This window comes from Vanessa tameamea, chromosome 14, assembly GCF_037043105.1.
Source record: "Vanessa tameamea isolate UH-Manoa-2023 chromosome 14, ilVanTame1 primary haplotype, whole genome shotgun sequence".
Classification (NCBI taxonomy): Eukaryota; Metazoa; Arthropoda; class Insecta; order Lepidoptera; family Nymphalidae; genus Vanessa; species Vanessa tameamea.
Genome location: NC_087322.1, coordinates 9500742 through 9520698, shown reverse-complemented (window position 1 = coordinate 9520698; position 19957 = coordinate 9500742). Strand labels below are relative to the sequence as shown.

General features: G+C 32.1%; 1 protein-coding gene across 1 annotated transcript in view; it reads left to right on the top strand.

Moving 5' to 3' along the window:
• Nucleotides 1–19957, top strand: part of LOC113398604 (steroid receptor seven-up, isoforms B/C) — an 82497-nt gene that overhangs the window by 29590 nt on the left and 32950 nt on the right. The window contains exon 3 of the mRNA XM_064216891.1: nt 2060–2605. Within this exon, the coding sequence (XP_064072961.1) occupies nt 2060–2605 (546 nt within the window). The remainder of the gene's footprint in view (nt 1–2059; nt 2606–19957) is intronic.

The following is a 19957-nucleotide window of genomic DNA, read 5'->3' as shown; positions in this document are numbered from 1 at the left end:
TCGAGCGAAAAATATTAAATGTTTTTTTTTTTTTAATAAGTGTCTTTACTCGTATCGTTGTTGCATCGGCATCGGTAAATATGAATACATTTTAACTTTAGTGAACGGCTATTTATTGACTAAAGATAAATATTTTATATGAATTTTCGAGTTTGTTCATTTAAAATAATCTTTGAATAAACATTTCATGTATAAACCTGAGCAATTCATAAAATAAACTCATATTTGTCTTAAGTCGAAACAATTTAAAATACATTACACAGATGTTGGTCAAACAAATTACTGACTCTACAGACACGAGATCTATTGAAATTACTGTTTAAATATATTTTGTAATAATTTCGCTTTCATAAAGTTGTATACATTATAAAAAAAATATTTTTAGTACCTAATAGCATATATTGTTGCCATATAAATAAATTGTTTCACATATGTAATTGAATGATTAAAAATTTAAAAAAAATACATTAAAATAAAATAATATATAAAACTAGTCATACATTATCTGTGGTATAATAAATAAACTAAAACAAGATCCAATCTTATCAAGAATCATAACCATCCATGTATATAAAACAATGATATAGTTAGCATTGGTACATTATGAACGGAAACAAAATATTTATCACAATGACTTTGACCAATCGGAACGCTTTGCGCGAGATAACTTATCTTAGAACTCTAATGGCATGCCTGCTGTATGCGCCATATTGTTACCATGTTAGTCAATAAACTCGCATAAGTGGTCGATTCAATTAAAGATTATTAGAGATGTATCTTACTCACCAATTAAGCTTTGCGATTTAAGTATTGGTTCAGAAACTACGACTTTCATACTTTCCCCCATAATTTAAACTGAAATACTAAACATTGGAAAATAATAATTGTTACAGTTTCCTACAATGAATCGCTGCAAGTTTTTCGATGTATTCCAAAAATATACATACAATATAACACTTTTGAATATTCAATAATTTTAATAATTATAATCCAAGGATTTATTGATACTGGTATATATTTGTGTGGTACTATGGCAGTTGTTTATGCTATTAAGAAGGCTTTAGAGGGAAGTGATTCAAACTTTCTTTCAATCGTCCCAATTTGGCGATCAGTAGACCAATGGCTATGTAAATAATATTAAACAACCCTCCCACGCCATTAAATCCCTACGCCATAAGAACGCTATTGATTGTAATTACACTGGCTAACTCATAGGATATTAGCTGGTAGAATAACAGATTAAATATACCTATCCAGACGTGCCAAAGCCATCAAGATGTGACATTCTTCTTAAGTTTGAATGGCTCATGGTTAAATAAATCATGGTGCTAACAACAACGCCGAATAGCCGAATTCGAACTACATATATACGGCGTTTTATAGTTGAACAAAGATGTATACTACATATGGAATGGCATTTCTGTGTGTGATTGTCAGTTTAATTACCCATAGCTCAACATCTCTAGTGGTAGCGACATAGGAAGCAATATTAATTTACGCGCTCACCGACAGTTGTTAGTGTGGTCATAAACGCCATTACGAGCACGGTATAACGACGTTGTACCAACATGCTAATTGTGATTCGCGTTCAAATGACTTTAACTCTAAGAATGGGCTTCCATATTTGAATTTAAAATGGACTCGATTCTCGCGAAAACTGCCACTAGTTTTATAACGGCGGCAAATGTTTTTACATTTACCTGCTCAAAAAGCAGCATTTTTTTTTTTTGGTTGCGTTAAGTTTTCGTCAATGGACTGTTTAACAAAATAAATTCAAGATATTGGTAAACGTTTAAATAGATTTCTTGTGTCGATTGTATATTTAAGGTTGGACGGTCGAATGGGAATAGATTATTTTGGAATTTACATTAAAACAATAGACTTTGTTGTAACATCTACCTAGCAACATGAATTATGTAAACCACCGTACTCTAGACATGACTGTGATTTCACAAACAATCCTTCATTTTTATTATATTATGTTTAAGTTTTATTTACTAAGATTTTATTTTATTTGTAATATTGTCATAATAGTTCAATTATTTTTCCTTTGTTTCAGCTGTTCAAAGAGGTCGAGTGCCGCCAACGCAGCCCGCCGGTCTCGCACTTCCTGGCCAATTCGCCCTCGCGAATGGCGATCCAGCGGCAGGCCTCAACAGCCATCCCTACCTCTCCTCGTATATCTCCCTCCTACTCAGAGCAGAACCTTATCCCACGTCGAGATACGGTCAGTGTGTCCAACCCACTAATGTCATGGGAATAGACAATATCTGCGAATTAGCAGCAAGATTACTCTTCTCCGCCGTCGAATGGGCGAGAAATATACCTTTCTTCCCTGAACTGCAAGTAACGGACCAAGTAGCACTATTACGGCTCGTTTGGTCCGAACTATTCGTCCTAAACGCATCTCAGTGTTCAATGCCTCTACACGTGGCGCCATTACTCGCCGCTGCCGGTCTCCACGCATCACCGATGGCGGCAGATCGGGTGGTGGCGTTCATGGACCACATAAGAATCTTCCAAGAACAGGTGGAGAAGTTAAAAGCTCTCCACGTGGACTCAGCGGAGTACTCCTGTCTGAAGGCCATCGTACTCTTCACGACAGGTAAAATTTTGGACAGTTTATTTGGGGAGGCAAGGTTGCTGCTCTACAGGGTTGCTGGTGCGGGAGCTGCTGTAACAAATTACAATGAACTTTTTTCACTAGTGAGGACTCATTTGGACGCATACGCTGAGGCGTCAAGAGTTCAGCAGCCCCCAGCGCCACCACCTCCTTCAGCAGCTTCCTCTGGATATTATTCTACTTTAGACACATCGCTCGGTGTCAACTCCTCACTATCTTACGGCAGCTTTTTGTCTCCTTCACGATTGCCGCCTAATTACACGAGCAGCCCGCGAATACCTGAGGCTAGTGCCTCCTTTAAATTGTATGAAGGTGGAAGTGGTAAGGTGTACAAAACGGATCAGGGGGGTTGATGCCGAGCGATGACTTTTGCGGGATAAAATTGAGGTGTCGGGTGGCGGCGCTTGCGTTTACACTTGACGTTTGTCGAATTTCGGTATTTGCTCCGTGGCAATGTTTTATGATATTGTAGGACGTTTTTATTGTAAAACGGGATAATAACTCACGCTCCTCGGGTAGAGGCGGAGTAGAAGTGGGGAGTTTGCGACTTATTGTTCTCGTAGGTGGCTGGATAAATTGTGATATGCCTACTTAAATACACATGTAAATTTATAAATATAAAAATAATAATTTATTAATTAGTCAGTAATAGTTTGTTAGACGGACGTCAGATCGCGTGCCGTTTTAGTTTTTAATAATTTATTTCTTGTAAATAGCTTAATTTATTTATTTATTAACAATACACGCGAAAATTTTTAAACTAAATTCATTTCGTTTTAATTTTTGTCCCAAAAATTATTTTTAACCTTTTAAAATTTTGTTTTCTTTATTTAATACACTATTTAATGATACGCTTTATCAAAATTTTATATATTATTATTATTGGTTTTATTTCGTAGTACCGAGTAAGAAATAAATGGTAGCACTACCTAGATTTTCAATTTTACGTGATCAGCTCTTTCCTTGACGCAACTTCGCTTGTAAACTTTCCTACCATAATAAATATAGTGATTACACAATCGATTTAAAACAACATCTGAAACCAGTACTGAGTAGCAGTAGAATTAAACAAGAAAATTGGTTTGAAACTTCTTTGAACATGGGAGGATAAAAATTACGTGTTCTGTGACGCGTTATGAGAATGTGTGAATGTGTGTATATGTATATGTATGTGTTTTATATATTTATTGTTTATATTATATACATTCATAAATTACTTATAAAATTCATATTATAATATAAGTATATATTTTTAAACAACATATAAGATTAGAAAGAATATAATGTATATTTAATTACAGCTTTCTTATATAAGTTCTTATATTTATTTATTTTATTAGAACTTCTAATAAAATGTCATGAAAAAAAGGCGTAGTTGTAGTATACATATAATTCCAATTATTTAAAATTATTACATATGGCATTTTGGGCTTCAGCCCAGGGCCCCGTGGATTCAACGGGGCCCCAGCGAAGTCAAGTCAAAGTCAAAAATAGACGATAACGCGAAAGAATCCATAACTTTATTAAATTAAACAGATCGTATGGTTTGCAGCCCTGCGAGTCCTGCAATTAATCAAACACATTCAATTAATTTAATTCAAGTCTACTCTCAGATATGTCTTAGGTGGGCCCCTAAGTAGTGTTAGCCCAGGGCCCATACTTACGGTCCGGTCTTGAACACAAAAGAGGTTTTACGCATGATTACTTAATTCAATAATATCCGAAATATATAATTACATTTTTGTAAATGTATCAACATAGTATTATAATCTAACAATTTAAACAAATACGGAACTGAATAGTTCTTATCTGGTTCACATAAACGTCAGTTTGTTGCGCGATTATCGTACGTTCGTCGCTTGACGGCTTCCGACAGACACACCCTTATACGTCGAAACGGCAACTAACTTAGTTACCGTTAAGGTGCGCTTACACGGGCAATAAAAATTGCTCATTTATGAGTATAATAATGGTAGATTATGACGTGACAAAATATCAAGCAATTTACGGCAACGACAATAAGTAGCAATTTGAAAATATGTTTTGCAACAATAATATCTGAACTAATATTATAAATGCGAAAGTAACCCTGTCTATCTTTCTGTCTGTTATAATTTCACGGTTACACCACTAAATCAATTTTGATGAAATTTCACAAAGCAAGCTTTAACCTCGATGGCGACCATATGCAATTTTTTATCACCGTAAGGGAGAGTAATGTTTGGGTAAAGGTTTGAGTTAATTTCCGCCACAAACTGAATTCCACGTTGGCGCAATCCGCGGGTTTAATTAGTTAAGCAATATAGAGAAACTATTAAGCAAGATTTTCACACAATTGACGTTAGTTGAAAAACTATCGCTAATCGGGCGATGTATTTTTTTTTTCCAGCGGTCGCTTATAACGCTCTTATTATCATTAGGCAAAGGCTGAAAAAAAAAATAAGCGTATTTTTTATTCTATTTTCAATGTAACAGATGTAAGACTTTGAATTTTTCGTGACAAATTCTGAGAGCGTTGAAATGTGCGCCCATAATTTTATATATGAATAAATTCGTTCGCCAACTTAAACGACGATGTTTTAAAGAACAATTTAAATGCTTTATTATACAAAATATAATTGTAAGTATGTACAAGTAACAAATCATTAAATTCTATAATTATTGAAGAAAAACAGTTATCACTTACAATTATTTTGCTACTCCTATCATCGGAGTTGATTAATGAGTTCACTTCCGAAATAATCACTCGAAAACAATTTGGTAGATTTAATATATTTTTATTAGATAATATATTTTTATTAAAAGAGGAAGTCTTTGTTGCGACATTTGCCATACGTTCTTTGCTTTTATTGATAAAAAAAAAAGATGAACGATACCGCGTAATTGAATATTATATTATATTATACAATCACCGACTTACAAAATTGTGCAATGCTATGCTGTGACTTATTTGTAAGCAACGCCATCTTGGTTGTAAAGACACGAAGCCTTTTATATTCTAAATATCGTACTGACTAATTAAAAAAGTATTAGTAAAATTTTAACGATACAATATATTCGAACGTGTAATTTATCTGGTAGTAAAACCTCTTTTGAATAAAGTAAGGGAGACAAGTGATGTTTTAAAACGCGTTACACTGCTATTCGGTTGGTATAATAAAAGGAGTTAGTTGTATCTCTTAAAACAAATGACCACTTTAAGAAGATCTCCCATTGGACTTAGTAATTTGCTGAATAAAATATAGGCAATTTTGATTATATAATAGTACCACTGTTCATAGATGGAATCACGGCTAAATTATAGACTAATGGTCGACCACGGTTAAGCTCGCGTTTTAGGGGTTGGTCCTTCCTTGGTATTCATCAAATTGATCAAATTCGTTTCAGTGATTTTACCGTGAAAGATCAACAGACAGACAAACAGACAGAGTTACTTTCGAATGTATAATATTAGTATACATTTGTATCGATAATTTAATCAATATTTAATTCCAAAATAGAAAATTACTTCACCGATAGGAACGCTCGCAGTGATTCTTTCTTTTTATCCTATATGTTAACAAGGGGTGGTAATATCTTCCAGAGTCTGGCAACTCTTCACAACATGAATATGTAACGGCAATAAATGTTTAAACGTCCAACTTTCACCGTCATCTCGCTGTATAATGGGACATAGTTATTTTGCAACGGGCAGGCGTAATTGATAGTTAATACGTAATATAAGTTAAGCTCGACCCTTGAGAGTTAACATTGATACTAAAGTATCTCACTGCTGGGCAATGACCTCTATAGAATATTTACATGTCACAGAATTTCTTCAATCTTAAACTTCCAACTTTAATTTCATTGCCAAACTAGAACGAACAAATTATCAAATTGGATTAGTAGTTCTCACAAATGTTTCAAAGACTACATTATATCGTGTTACTATTAAAAACTCCTCAGATTTATGATATAAATATAGATAGATATATTATAAACTACCTACAGACGAAACGTCATCTGTTATTAGTGTTTATTAATATTATTTAACGTTTCTAATATTTAAATATGTTAAAAGATCATATCGCAGAAGTCACGTATGTATTCGGAAATCACAGTAAAGCGACGCAACTTACGATCGTACAGATGAAGCACAATCGTCTTAGTAAAATTTAATATTCTTATATTATTGGCGCCGACTGTACGCATATATGTGTGGCCGATAATAAAGTGTAAACTATCAACGATCGAGGCAAGCGTGACTCGGCGTAATTCCTACACGAATATTGATGTCCATTGAGACGTCGTGTGACGCAACTACAGCTTGTACGGACGGTACGGACCGACGCTTAAATGATAAATAAGATTAATTTTATAAAAGTCTATAGACACGTGCTCACAAATATGCATTTACTTGTTTCGTTTCGAAATTCTGACGCCGTTAAGTATGCGATGCGGCGTTTCGTTGTTTGGAAATTGATTGCCCTAACAATGGATGTAATATTAATGAAGGATTGGCGGAGTTGTTAGTTAGAGCTTCGTTATCTTTTATTATGTTAATACCAAACATTGTTCCCTGTAATATAATGTGTTTATACGTCGTGTAAACTTTAAATTTTCTAATCTATTGAGTTCACTAATTTAGTCTAAAATAAAACGTTTGTAAGCTATTCTCTTAGTCATAGTTTTAAAAGAGGTCGAACATAACTTTTACTCTACACTACATCCATATTTATTTTCATTATTACATCACTCTCTTCCTAAACGTATTTATAATCTGTTACAATATTCGAATCAATTTATGTGTTCTGTGTATTCTTTTTTTAAAGTGTTGACATAATATTTTATGCCTTTGCAAATTTGTGCAAATAAAAAAATGCAGTAAAATTTCAGTGCACATTTCTCACAGTTATACATGGAAAATATTTGCTTCGATAGATTACGACGATCTTGTATAACTTTTTATCGTCTCCGCAATTAGGCAAAATATGACTTACTTTAACATTCCCAAATAATGAATAAGTACATTTATTGCTAAGCTATAAATAGAGTATCATACCAAAACCAGCGCGAAGTTTGTGCAATTCTTCAGGTGGTATCCATATGAAATACATCTATCTTGTTTACCCCCGTAGAACTTTCCCTGGGAGTGAGTGAGATGTGGGTCTGTTGGGTAACGGTACAGAATTCGTGACGCAGAGTCCGCGGCCGGTCACGATTTTGAAAAAGTGTCGGACGGTCCGGGCTGCCCGGGTCCCTTGCGTTCCGAGAGTTGGCGCTTGGAACAAGTTAGAGACTTACATAATAATAATATCATTTTTTTTGTATTTAATTCATTCATCTAAACAAATGCCAAGTCTATAAAATAATATAAAAAGTATTTTTAGTACCTATTTTATGAGCATAATCATTATTATATTTGAAACGGTTTAAAGATAAGCTCAAACAAAACTAAGATTAAATTCTTATGAGCGATCTTTTACTGTGAAAAAGTAATAATATAATTAATGTTAAGCATAATTTACAATTAAAATAAAAAACAAATTTTGTATCAAGAACGATCGATAGCAAGATGCTAACGATAGCGTCAGCATAACATGTTAGGCGTTTTTCTGAATGTTCTAGTTTATGAATGTAGTCTATGCCTTGTACCAATACAATGCATAATGCATGCAGAATCACAGTATTACACGGCCCTTTATTTTGTTCCTATGCTCTTCACTAACGTGCTGTATATTTTGAAATTTCACTAAACTTTTCTTTCGATTTTATTAAAGTATAAGAAACTAACATTCACTTATTTTATCTAGTTTAAAAACAGAGTAATAGTAATTAGGTAATGATTTCTGTTAAATAAAACGAGAAAAATAGCAATATATTTTTCTTCGTAATTTATTTGGTGGCCGACTGTACTCCTAAAGATTGTCACACAAATAAACAAAAGGTATCATCTCAAAGACGGATCCTAAAAAGAACTTCACAATACGTAATTCGTCTTATTGTTACGTCATAAACACTGATCTCAAACCTCGGGTCTGTCCGCCAATCATCGCACTATTGTGTCCCGATTACTTGCAAATTCTATTAAAATTCGTTTTCGGCAAAACACGCCTGGAGGAAATTTTCTAGTGCCCTGCAAATTGTTTGGCCATTGATGTTGCAAATTATAATGTCACTAGCGATCGCACACAATTCTGATTGGCTAATATTTTTTAATTTTAATTTACAACCTAAGATGACCAATCAAAATTAAATAAGCTTAAACATTGTTTCGCTTTTGTTTCTCTTTTAATTTTGAAAATATACCTTACATACATATATAATTTTAAAGTATATACATAAATAGATACTGTCAAAGTATGAATATTCAAATATGAACATAAAATAGTGTATAATTTGAAAGGATAAGAAATATTTGATTGGTGCAATTTTATAGAAATGTTGATATTTGAAGCCGACTGTACCCAGTAGTCGTATCATAAAAGGTCAACACGTGATCCGGTCAAGATATATGAAGATGACTATAACTTTTGCAATTGATTAAAACGTCGGTTACACGCTTAGGTTATTTATAAAACAAATTTACCTACTTCTTCTTTTCGGATTTTTTGTGTATGACTTTACTATTTTCTATTTTATAAAAGACTAGCTGAACTTGCGGCTTTACCTGCGCTAAATTTATAAAATACAAATTTCCAAACTCCGTTCTACCCCTTAGGGGTGAAGTTTCGTAACATCCGTATTTCGTAATTCTTAGCGGTTGCCTGCACCCTATAAGGAACCTACTAGACAAATTTCAATTTCGTAAGTGTTATAGTTTCTGAGATTTCGTTATTAATCAGTGAGTGGTATTTCGCTGTTATATATATATAGACGTTATATATATAGAGTTGTCAGGTGATATGTATAAAAAATAAAGGACACCTTGAAATTCAAGCTTGCTTCACTCCGAATTTCATGAAAATCAGTTCCGTGGTTTGGCCGTGAAAGAACAACAAACAGACTGACAGAGTTTCACATTTATAATGTTAGTATAGATTAGGCAAATGTCCTTAAATTTCTAATTATTATATCGCTAGATTTTATCTACAAGAAGTTCTAGGATCGATTATGTAAAAAACTCTCTTTTTACATTACGTCCGTAATAGTTTATTAATTTTTTTAATTTAAATTTCTCCTGGTCCCCAAGATTAATGTAAAATACATAAAATACAAGTAATATATTGTTCGTACAATCACAGACAGGCTGAATTCTTACACGAGAAATCATAAAATCACAATAAACACGAATAACAGATGCGTACCGAATCCCCTTCAGATTCACCTCTTGTCACTTTTGCCGAATATTAATAAAAAAAAAAGAAACAAATATATTGAAAAATGTAACACCGATGAAACACGCCACCCTACGCGTGTCAAATGAACAATATTACACCCACATTACGATGGAAATTAACTCTAATTTTATGGTGCAAACGATTCAATTTACAATGTTAGCGTTTTTGAAAATTAGCAACCTATGCAATTTTGTTATATTGCACATTTCAGTTCAAACAATTATGTACTTTATATGTTTTAATTTACAGTTTAATTTTGTTCAGCACTATCGATAACCCTAACGTGATGGATGGAAATATTAAGGAGATAAGTGTCAGTGAGGGCTAGGACTTGTTTTTGTTTGTGACCGCGTTCGTTTGTCTTCTTATCAGATGACAACACGAGTTAAGGCTTAGGTTACACGAGAGAATATCATTACTTGGATAATAAATTGAAATATCATTCGATAAAAATATTTACATTATATTTAAAAAATAATTATTACTCAATGTTTTTTTTAAGCCTATCGTATATTTATGATTGAATGATCAATTTAATTTATAATTATTTATTTACTTTTCTAAATTTACTATCCTACATAGCTGAAAACTAAATAAATATTTAAACTTATTATACATGGACACGCCCTGAACCCTGAACATCTTAATAAATCGTCCCATCTCTAAATTCTATAAGAACATTAGCTTTCTCTTAATTATTGCTATTAAGAAAATGTTAACGTACTCCGTACTTACTCAGCGTGTAATAAAACAGGCCGGTATCATAATTTATTAGTTACTTACACTAAACTCAGATAACTTATCCGAGAGGCTAATGGTGTAAATATGCAACTGAAATTAATTAGAAGATGGCTATCTTTGAGTCTGAAACACGCCGAGGTCGCCAGTGATCTACCGTTATACTCTAAGTCTACGGGCAGGTGGGAATTATGCGAATATCGATGTTAAGTTAAGCAGAATACTTTTAAAATAGGATCGTGTTTCTGTCGCTTTCTTTGCTTTGAATCAAATTTGCTTAGTTACAACTATACTTAGTTTTAACTATAACTACTTCTCAGACTAGACGGTTAGGTTAGGTTTCGTATTCTTTTTTTAAATATTTGTAATATAATTATTATTATTACTTTAGGAAAGTAATCTATATTGGGATATTCCATGTTAGTTATTTTATAAATACTATTATACTAATATATATATATATATATATATATATTTATTATATTTATTATACTAATCTTTATTTATTTTCTCATATTTAGAATTTAAAAAAAAGAACATATCTAGTTCGTATAGCTGATCACGTATAAATGCGGCCTTAAGATACACTAAGCACTGACCCATCTTGAACATAATTAAATTAATAACATACCGATATCAGCTTTCACTTCCAACTGCGTAAAGCTTGTTTGTAGGCACACCGTGGAGTCTAGATCCAGCTTGAACCTAGGATCTTGTAAACCGGTTCGTGTAAACTATTGAATCATCTTATTTTATTTTAATAAAATATATTTTAATTTAAATGGTGTACTCGAAATATTAAGTGATTTGAAAATTATAGCGCAGGACTTATTTTAGCTAATGGGGGTATTGTGTAGACTTGCCCACCAAGATAGGTATGCACAGTTAGAAGCGGGTAGAGTATTCAACTTACTACAAATTTTCGTAATAATAATTCGCGATGCAATCGAAGTACAAACAACCAAAAATAATAAACTCTTCTTTTTTAAAGTCGGCTAAACGCAGCTTACAAATATTAAATATATTGTTCGAAAATGGTTATATGGTAACAAAATTAATACTGTATTTAAATTTTAAATATGGATTTTGTTTCTAAGAAATACAATTCAAGTACGTTCGAATAGTTTAAAATTCAATATAAATATTTCGCATTCAATACTCAACTTCAATTCAGTCAATTTAATATTGGAAAATTCGTAGTTCATATTAACTTGATTACATTCGTGAATGAGCGTAAAATATTATTTGTGAGTAATACCGCCGATGGTTTTTGTGCTCGACGCATTGAATGATTTAAACTTAAATATGTTACTATTTTATGAACTGGCAACTTTGAACATTTTAATTCGAATATTATATTTTTAAGTTTATGTTCTATAAAATTATTTTAATTTATGTAAACATTTATCCGCTAACATATAACTCTCTGCTTTACTCTTTTGATTTGAATAGTGAAATATTTTGTATAAAATAATATATTTCAATATAAGATAAATAAATACTTTTAACAAATGACACTGTTAGACCAGGGCCTCTGATAAGCGAAAATCCGGTCCAATCTTGCAACACGCGCAATCTAAGTAGGCATGTCAATAATTAAGACCACCAAAAAATTAAAAACAATACATTATACGTAATTGTAATCGCGTTGTACATATCTCGTGGTCCTTCACACCGGGCTACCAACATAAAAAACAATATATGAACTTACCAAATTTTATTTAGACCATTTTTGTAAGAGTTAAAAAGTGTGACCAAAACAACGCACATCAGTGTCAGTCATTTTGAGCGCGTGTCACGGTCACTGTACACTTGTTTTTGAATAAGGCTGGGGTCGCGGTAGTCACAGATGTTGTTTATAGGCACTCCTTCTAATCTAACCCTCGCTTCTCGCCCTTTCATTGCATTATTCAAGGATACGGTAACTGACAAAATGTAAAGCTTATCATGGTTATTTTACTTACATAATTTTACTTTACTTTATTTTAATATTTTGAAATTTTAATTGTAAACTATTTTACAAAAGTATACATTGTCATTATGAAGTATTTGAAACTAGCAAAAACAGCGGTTTTTTTTATGATATCGGTAGGCGGACGACCAAATGGTGGCCCTGATGATAAGTGGTCACCACTGCCCATAGACAATGGCGTTGTAAGAAATATTAACCAATCCTTACATCACCAATGCGCCACCAACCTTGGGAACTAAGATGTTACGTCCCTTGTGCCTGTAGTTACACTGGCTCATTCACCCTTGAAACCGGAACACAACAATACTGAGTACTGCTTTTTGGCGGTAGAATATCTGATGAGTGGGTGGTACCTACCCAGACGGGCTTGCACAAAGCTCTACCACCAAGTAAATTCTTCGGCTTCACAATCAATTCAGTTTTCATACATATTCGTAGCAGCGGTAACATAATAAAAATATAAATTTGATTCAGTCAAATACTTCAAAGTTATTTATACATATATACAGTCCTATTCCAATTTTAAATTCGATAATAATTAATATTATCATCAGTGTTATTCCTTGAACAAAATGTTTACGATATTATAAGTATAAATTATGAATTAAAATTTATTTAATATCGAATTAATTATTAGCTATATACCACGTGATCCCACATCGTGAGCCGCTAATAGGTAATAGGATATGCAAATAGTGCGGCACAGCGGAGTTTTCGGTTCGAAATAGCTTGTGGGATGACCAACACTAATTGAATTACGTGTCGCTTCGAATTATGGACGCAATGTATGTAACGTCCATTAAATAATTATTTATTACTATATAAATATTTATTTTATGTTAGTTGCTTTAAAATAAATGTATAATTTTCGGTATATACTTTTCAAGAGTTCACGTTAAGTTCTCACAGTGTAATTCCGTAGTAATTTCACATGTATGCAAGAGTTAAATTGAAATGAAAATCGTAATGATAGTTTCTTATACATTTCGACGTGCTAATAAAATTCGTAAGGTCTATACGAAATCTTAATAAATTCTAGCCTAGTACAAATGTGCTGTGATAACAATTCTCATTTTACTTTATCTAAATAGATAAGAAAAAAATCTAAGAACAATAATTTTCAAGAGATTCGAAATTTGATTTAATTAATTTTCGGTTCAAAAATTATAAATAACAAATCAAACCATAAAAACGATATACGTAACACAATTGTCTCCAAGCCGATGATTCGGAAAATCTGACAGACATCAACTATTCGCATGTCTGTCTTGTCTCACGAAGTTGGACAGATAACGCACAATGAAAGACCAAGTTTGTTAACGTGGGGATTTGAAAAGCTATTCGCTTGGACGTAAACGGCGTCTATCAGACTTGTAACCCCTGCTTGGGTTTGTCAAGGCTTAGAAAGGCCTGTTTAGAAAGTTTAGGCTTCAGTTTTCGATTATCAAAGATCCGAAATTGGAAGTATACTTATATAGATATACTGCGTTGTTTTGATCTTCCTTGATAAATCTATTATTGATTTTATATTTGATAGTTTCTTCCTTTATACTAACGAACCATTTTTTTTTAATTGAAGTCACATGCTAATCACTTACTTGTATATGTAGCAAGAAAACCTGTTTAATTATTAGAATACGTATAATAAATAATTTCAAGTGAAAATAAACTATTATTAATAAATTTATTTTAGTTTTCATTAGCGTGTCATAGAATCAAATACGATAAAACTGTTTTCAGCACTAAAAGTTCAAAATTGTAACTCGATCAATGTGGAACTGGTTCCAAATTCGTTCATTTCATTCATTCAATAACGAGATATGACCCCACTTAATAATATTGAGTTAACGTTAAATAAAATCTTGTTATAAAATGAAATCGGTATAAAAATAATAACAAAAAAATTCATAGTTTTTAAATTATAAATGCCCGTAGGCACGCAAAGAACCAAACGGAATCTCAGCATAGCGTTTATTATCTGTTAAATCGAAATTTCAATCTGTGATATCAAAAGATCACTAAAGATTCATAAAAATCTTGTAAATGTCATCGAAGCATCACCTCGTTATGTGATATTAGATATATTTATGTTATTACCTTTAACATCGATGATGGCGCCCCGTTGACATTTTCCAATGGGATAGAACACTAAAATGGATGAGGCATATGTGATGTAGAATTTAATAATTGTAGATTATCAACATAATATATTACAAAGGTACTTATAGGTTTCTTCATTATAAATATGAAGACAGAATTTGTACGTAGTATATTAATATTTTTTTTTTGTATCTGTATCAGTAATACTCGTGCCTAATTCTTTGACAAAGACAAATGTCACTGTCAAAGTAATAAGACTTGATTTAACTGTCTTGTAATTTCAATTTAATTTTTTTTAATTTAGATTTTTAATACCTTCGAAACAGACTTAATGCTCACAATTGTAAAATGTATTTAGGAGAAGATCCTACGAATAAAAGAACCCAAAAGCCGTTTATTATTTGTATACATTTCCAAGACAAATATTTACGTATCCGTAAACTGCTAGTGAACAAAACAGATTAAACTAACCAATGTATTGTGATCTCTAACACCGAAGTTAATTTCACTTGTCAGTTTAATTTCAGTGGGGTGCTAGGTCGCGTTAAAATGGTTAATTATTGTACGATTCAGCATTGTCTTGTGTTGATAGAGGTCGAGGGCATTTGCTGAACTATCAACTTGCTGAACATGGTTTCAACATCTAGTAATAACTATGAATAGGTGTTAACTATTATATTTGACTTAATTATTATCAAGTTAGTTACTAAATGTCGTAAGGGTTATCCGTAAGGCACCATTGTGCCCCGACTTATACGTTCAATGCGCCCAACGAGAGAAAAAAGAGAAAAGAAGGGGGAATGAATAGTCACTTGTTTCATTCACTCGTTCATATGTTTGAAAGTAATCGTTCGTTAGTTTTAATATTGTTAAATAAATGCTTACTTATATTGATCAGCTTAAAAATAATCTGTGTTACATTAGAGCTATTCTGTAAGAACAAACTCGAAACTCACCGCTGAACACCATCGTGAAATGTTAGAAAGTGATATATTACATTGACAATAATAATTATAACATTTACTCGTATCAAATTAGCGTATCACCGTAAGTTGACAACATTCACGAGTGATACGAAGTGAAATGTTGTCAACAGAATAGAACGGCTGATTATTTTCTAATGTTTTATTAATATAGTATTTATCGTCCCTTCTATAGCTTTCCATTTTGAACAAAACGATAGAGTGAGATACGACATTTTGAAATTGACATTAGTACAATTATAATATTTGAAGGATACATGCATTACATATATAGAGTTCTTACATAATTGCACTGACGATATTAAAAACACGATCCCCAACCATCAATAAAAACCTAACAAATGCTAGCACTAGTGAACTATGAATAGCTAAACATACTCACTCTAAAAACCATACATATGATCCGTATAAGTAATAAACTCAATCAGTAATATAATGTACATACGTAACGCACATAAGCCATTAGCAATGTAAACTTGCAAATCGTACAAGAAAGGCACAAATCAAGCGAGATATTCAATCTCTGCCCACAATAACATTACAATATCTCATCTGATACGAGAACTGAAGGGCTTAGCGACATTTACACCCTTGGAGCACCTTGATATACAACAACTAGATGAGTTGTTACTACGCAACCGATACAAAGCTTAATCAAAAGAATATGTTCACTTAGAGTCTACTGTTTTGGCTATTATTTATTATTTTAAATACCTTAAACATTATTTAATATGAAATATATTGGTACAGTACTGGTCGAACCATAAGCTTTAGCATTTCCAGTGGTACCAACCCTTTGTTAACGATTTGTAAAGGGATACGGAAGGGATAGGTGAGGGGCCTGGAACAAATTAAGGGATCCTAATGGTTATCGGGATCTGAACGTTAACTTAACCGGCCCTTACGACGAGATGAATTTTAATGCACGATCTTGTGGGTTTAGTCTCATGAATTTGTACCTTACCATGTGTTTTATAGCCGTTTCTTATCTTGTATATCTTTGTATGTGTTATCTCTATTTTACACTTGATTTTATCATTTGAACGCAACTTAATTTATTAACTGGGCCATATGAGTTTCGTTTGTTGTTTATAATTGAAAGCTATTATATAAAAAATAGTATTTGTTACATTACGTTACCAATAGTGAAATACTTACCTGAAATTTTCTAGTATAGTACCAAAGTGTTGAGTGATAAGTAGGATTTATTTATAAAAAAATATAATGAGATCACATCGGACATTAAAAAGAATTGTATTAGTATTATAAAGAAATTTATTTTATGTCCAAACGTTTTTAGACCTAGAAAGAAAATTAAGGTGGCAGAAGGTTCAAAGATATTCGAGTACGACTTAACACTCGCTTCTCGTCTTCTCGTGAAATGATAAAGGGCTTTACTGATCAGTGTATGCCTTTATATGCCATTATATAATATAATTATCATAGTGAATGTCGCAAATAACATTTTGTCATTTTACGATCAAGTAATATGTTGAGTTCCGAGTATTTTCCCACAGCAGTTCATTGCTATTTTCTTTTCTAGTGTGACTTTAATAAGGAAACTACTTCATATATATTTTTATTATCTGTGTTAAATAGAGTTGAATTAGCTTTTTCTTTTAAATGACGAATTGATCAAGGTCGGGATTTCCATGCACTTGGCCGATAAGAAACTTTGTCTTCGAATTGTTTAATAATAAATTCGCTTTTATTTGGTATTTGTAAAATTTTACTACAGCATTTTTATATGATGAAATTTTTCTTTTTTTTTTAATATAGTATCATTAGAAAGGCAAATGACCTTAATTTGTGCCTTTTTCAAGATTTCATATGATACCCGGCGATTGTTAATTTACTGTGAGAAGTATTCGGAGTAGATCTGCGGTCGGCAATTGGCGGTCACAGTGACTGCAGGTTGCTAGTAAACATAACATAATTTTATTAAACAGCCAGATATCTTTCATTAATACCACAATTAATTTTCGTTTATTACTGCGTAACCTTCGCGGTTATAAAACAATAATCTAGAATAATTTAACCACCATGAAAATCAATATTTATTAAATAACTTTACAATCCGATTAATATCGATATTGAATGTTCGTGACAAATCGAGTATCGATAAGAACATCGATACACGAAGCAATCGATAAACGTGAATCGATGGATTAGATCGATATCTCGGCTTCTGGATGTAACTTATAACGGGGCAGTTTTATGGAAGTCATTTGTGGTTAATATAACTGGTAACACTGTATTTGATAGGTTAAGAGCTACATTTAATCAACTATATATAATATAATGTTATGCAAAGATACAGACGGAATATTATTATTTTTTCTAATTGGCAACACTTAAAAAACCCTTGAAAATTTCTACCACTTAGTAGTATAATAAAGACAAAACATTTTTTACATTGTATTGGCTCTATGTAATTGGTTAGAATCTTGAATAATCTATGATGTTAATTATACATCACTTTTCCACTAATTTTACTGGTGAAGTCACCATAACATCTTCGTCGAAGTTCAAAGCGGATCGTTTTCACGTATCCATAATACCATGGATTCAAGATTCAATGTCAATTCGGTAATTGATGTGAGCTATGGTTTAATTTGTTTGTCGATTTTTACTGAATTTTTTAAGTAGGTATTTATAAGTATACTTTAATATAACATTTTTAACCAAGATTTTTTTATAAATGATAAGAAAATATATTTTAGACGAAAATACGTGGTTCTTTCTTAATTACCTTAAGTGACATACATAAAAATGAACTCTGTGTAGCATTTTGAGACTTATTTCCTTAGAAATAAAAATCAACGCAGTCGTATTACTTTCGTATAAGGGCGAGAAAACTGCTTTGCTCCGATAAGACGGCAATTTGAATAATTACTGTATAAGTCATCGGAAGATGAATTTCAGAAACAACAAATTTTCCTTATGAAATTATAAATTGGCACAATTAGGCTGCGTATACACTGATCCGCCTTGATATCAGTTTGAATCCGACGTATTAAAACTTAATGCATCGTACATACTTGAATCAAAAGTAAAGTGTATGTACTGATAACAAAGAACCTATTGAATAATAATAGTTTTATATGGTACTAGTTTCCGCCTGCGAGTGAGAGGGGGGGGGGGTTGATAAAGTACAGGTGCTAACACCTGTACTTCAAAGAGCATTAGCTATCTAAATACCTTATGCCCTTTTATATATATATACCACGTATATATCAAAAATCGTGATGATCGTTCAGATATGAAGAAAAAAACAAACTATTGCATTTATAATACTAGTAACTAAATATTACTTATGTTCAATATTATATATCTATTTCAAATTTTAATTGGATAAACATTAATTGGATTTAAATGAATAAAGGTAAAGGCTAATATAAGGCTGTGATAGCGACCTCTTTGACCTTAGCAACCTTAGAAACCTTTTATAATGAAACTAATCGACGTACACTTACAATTAAATTTTTCATCTCTTTCAATTGAATGGTAAAATCAAAAATAAAATAAAATCAAAAAGGAAGGAATCTAAAAGAATAAGGATACAGAACTCGATGGAGAAATAAGTACTTATACAAAAAATAAATGTATAACAGGTACCTATGGTTGTAAATTCAGTTTTAGCATTTTTTCGTAATGTCTTCTAGTATTCAAACGTGTAAAAACGACCGGCAGATACGAAGTTGCTTTCGCATTGTATTATGTATTAAATAACAGACTCAAGGAAATAAATTAAAAACGAGATTTGAGATTATTTAAATGACGGGATTTTTAAATGTCAATTTTGCCATAATTAAAAAAAATAACAAAAATATGTTTAAATAATATAAATTAGAGAGAGACAGGGTAAGGTCACCTGGAGGGGGAATAACACTTTTTTTCTTAATTGACGATTTCTACCAGTTCCCTCTAGAGTAACTCGCGTAAAATCGTCACCATTACAATATATTTTTTGGTTTGAATCGTCTAAGTAGTTTTCGAAACTTAATTCAAATATATTCAGTCGAGTAAAAACACAAAACACAACTAGTATTTGTAAACTTTAACTACAAATCGATAACGAAATCGTATGAGATATTTCTAAAGTAAAACCAATCGATACTATTCCCAAGCATTGTGTATACGATTTATATACTGAGATTTGAGATTAATAACGCGTGTTGCCCCAGATGATCTCCGCGGATCGTGGCTCACTGTTTATTCG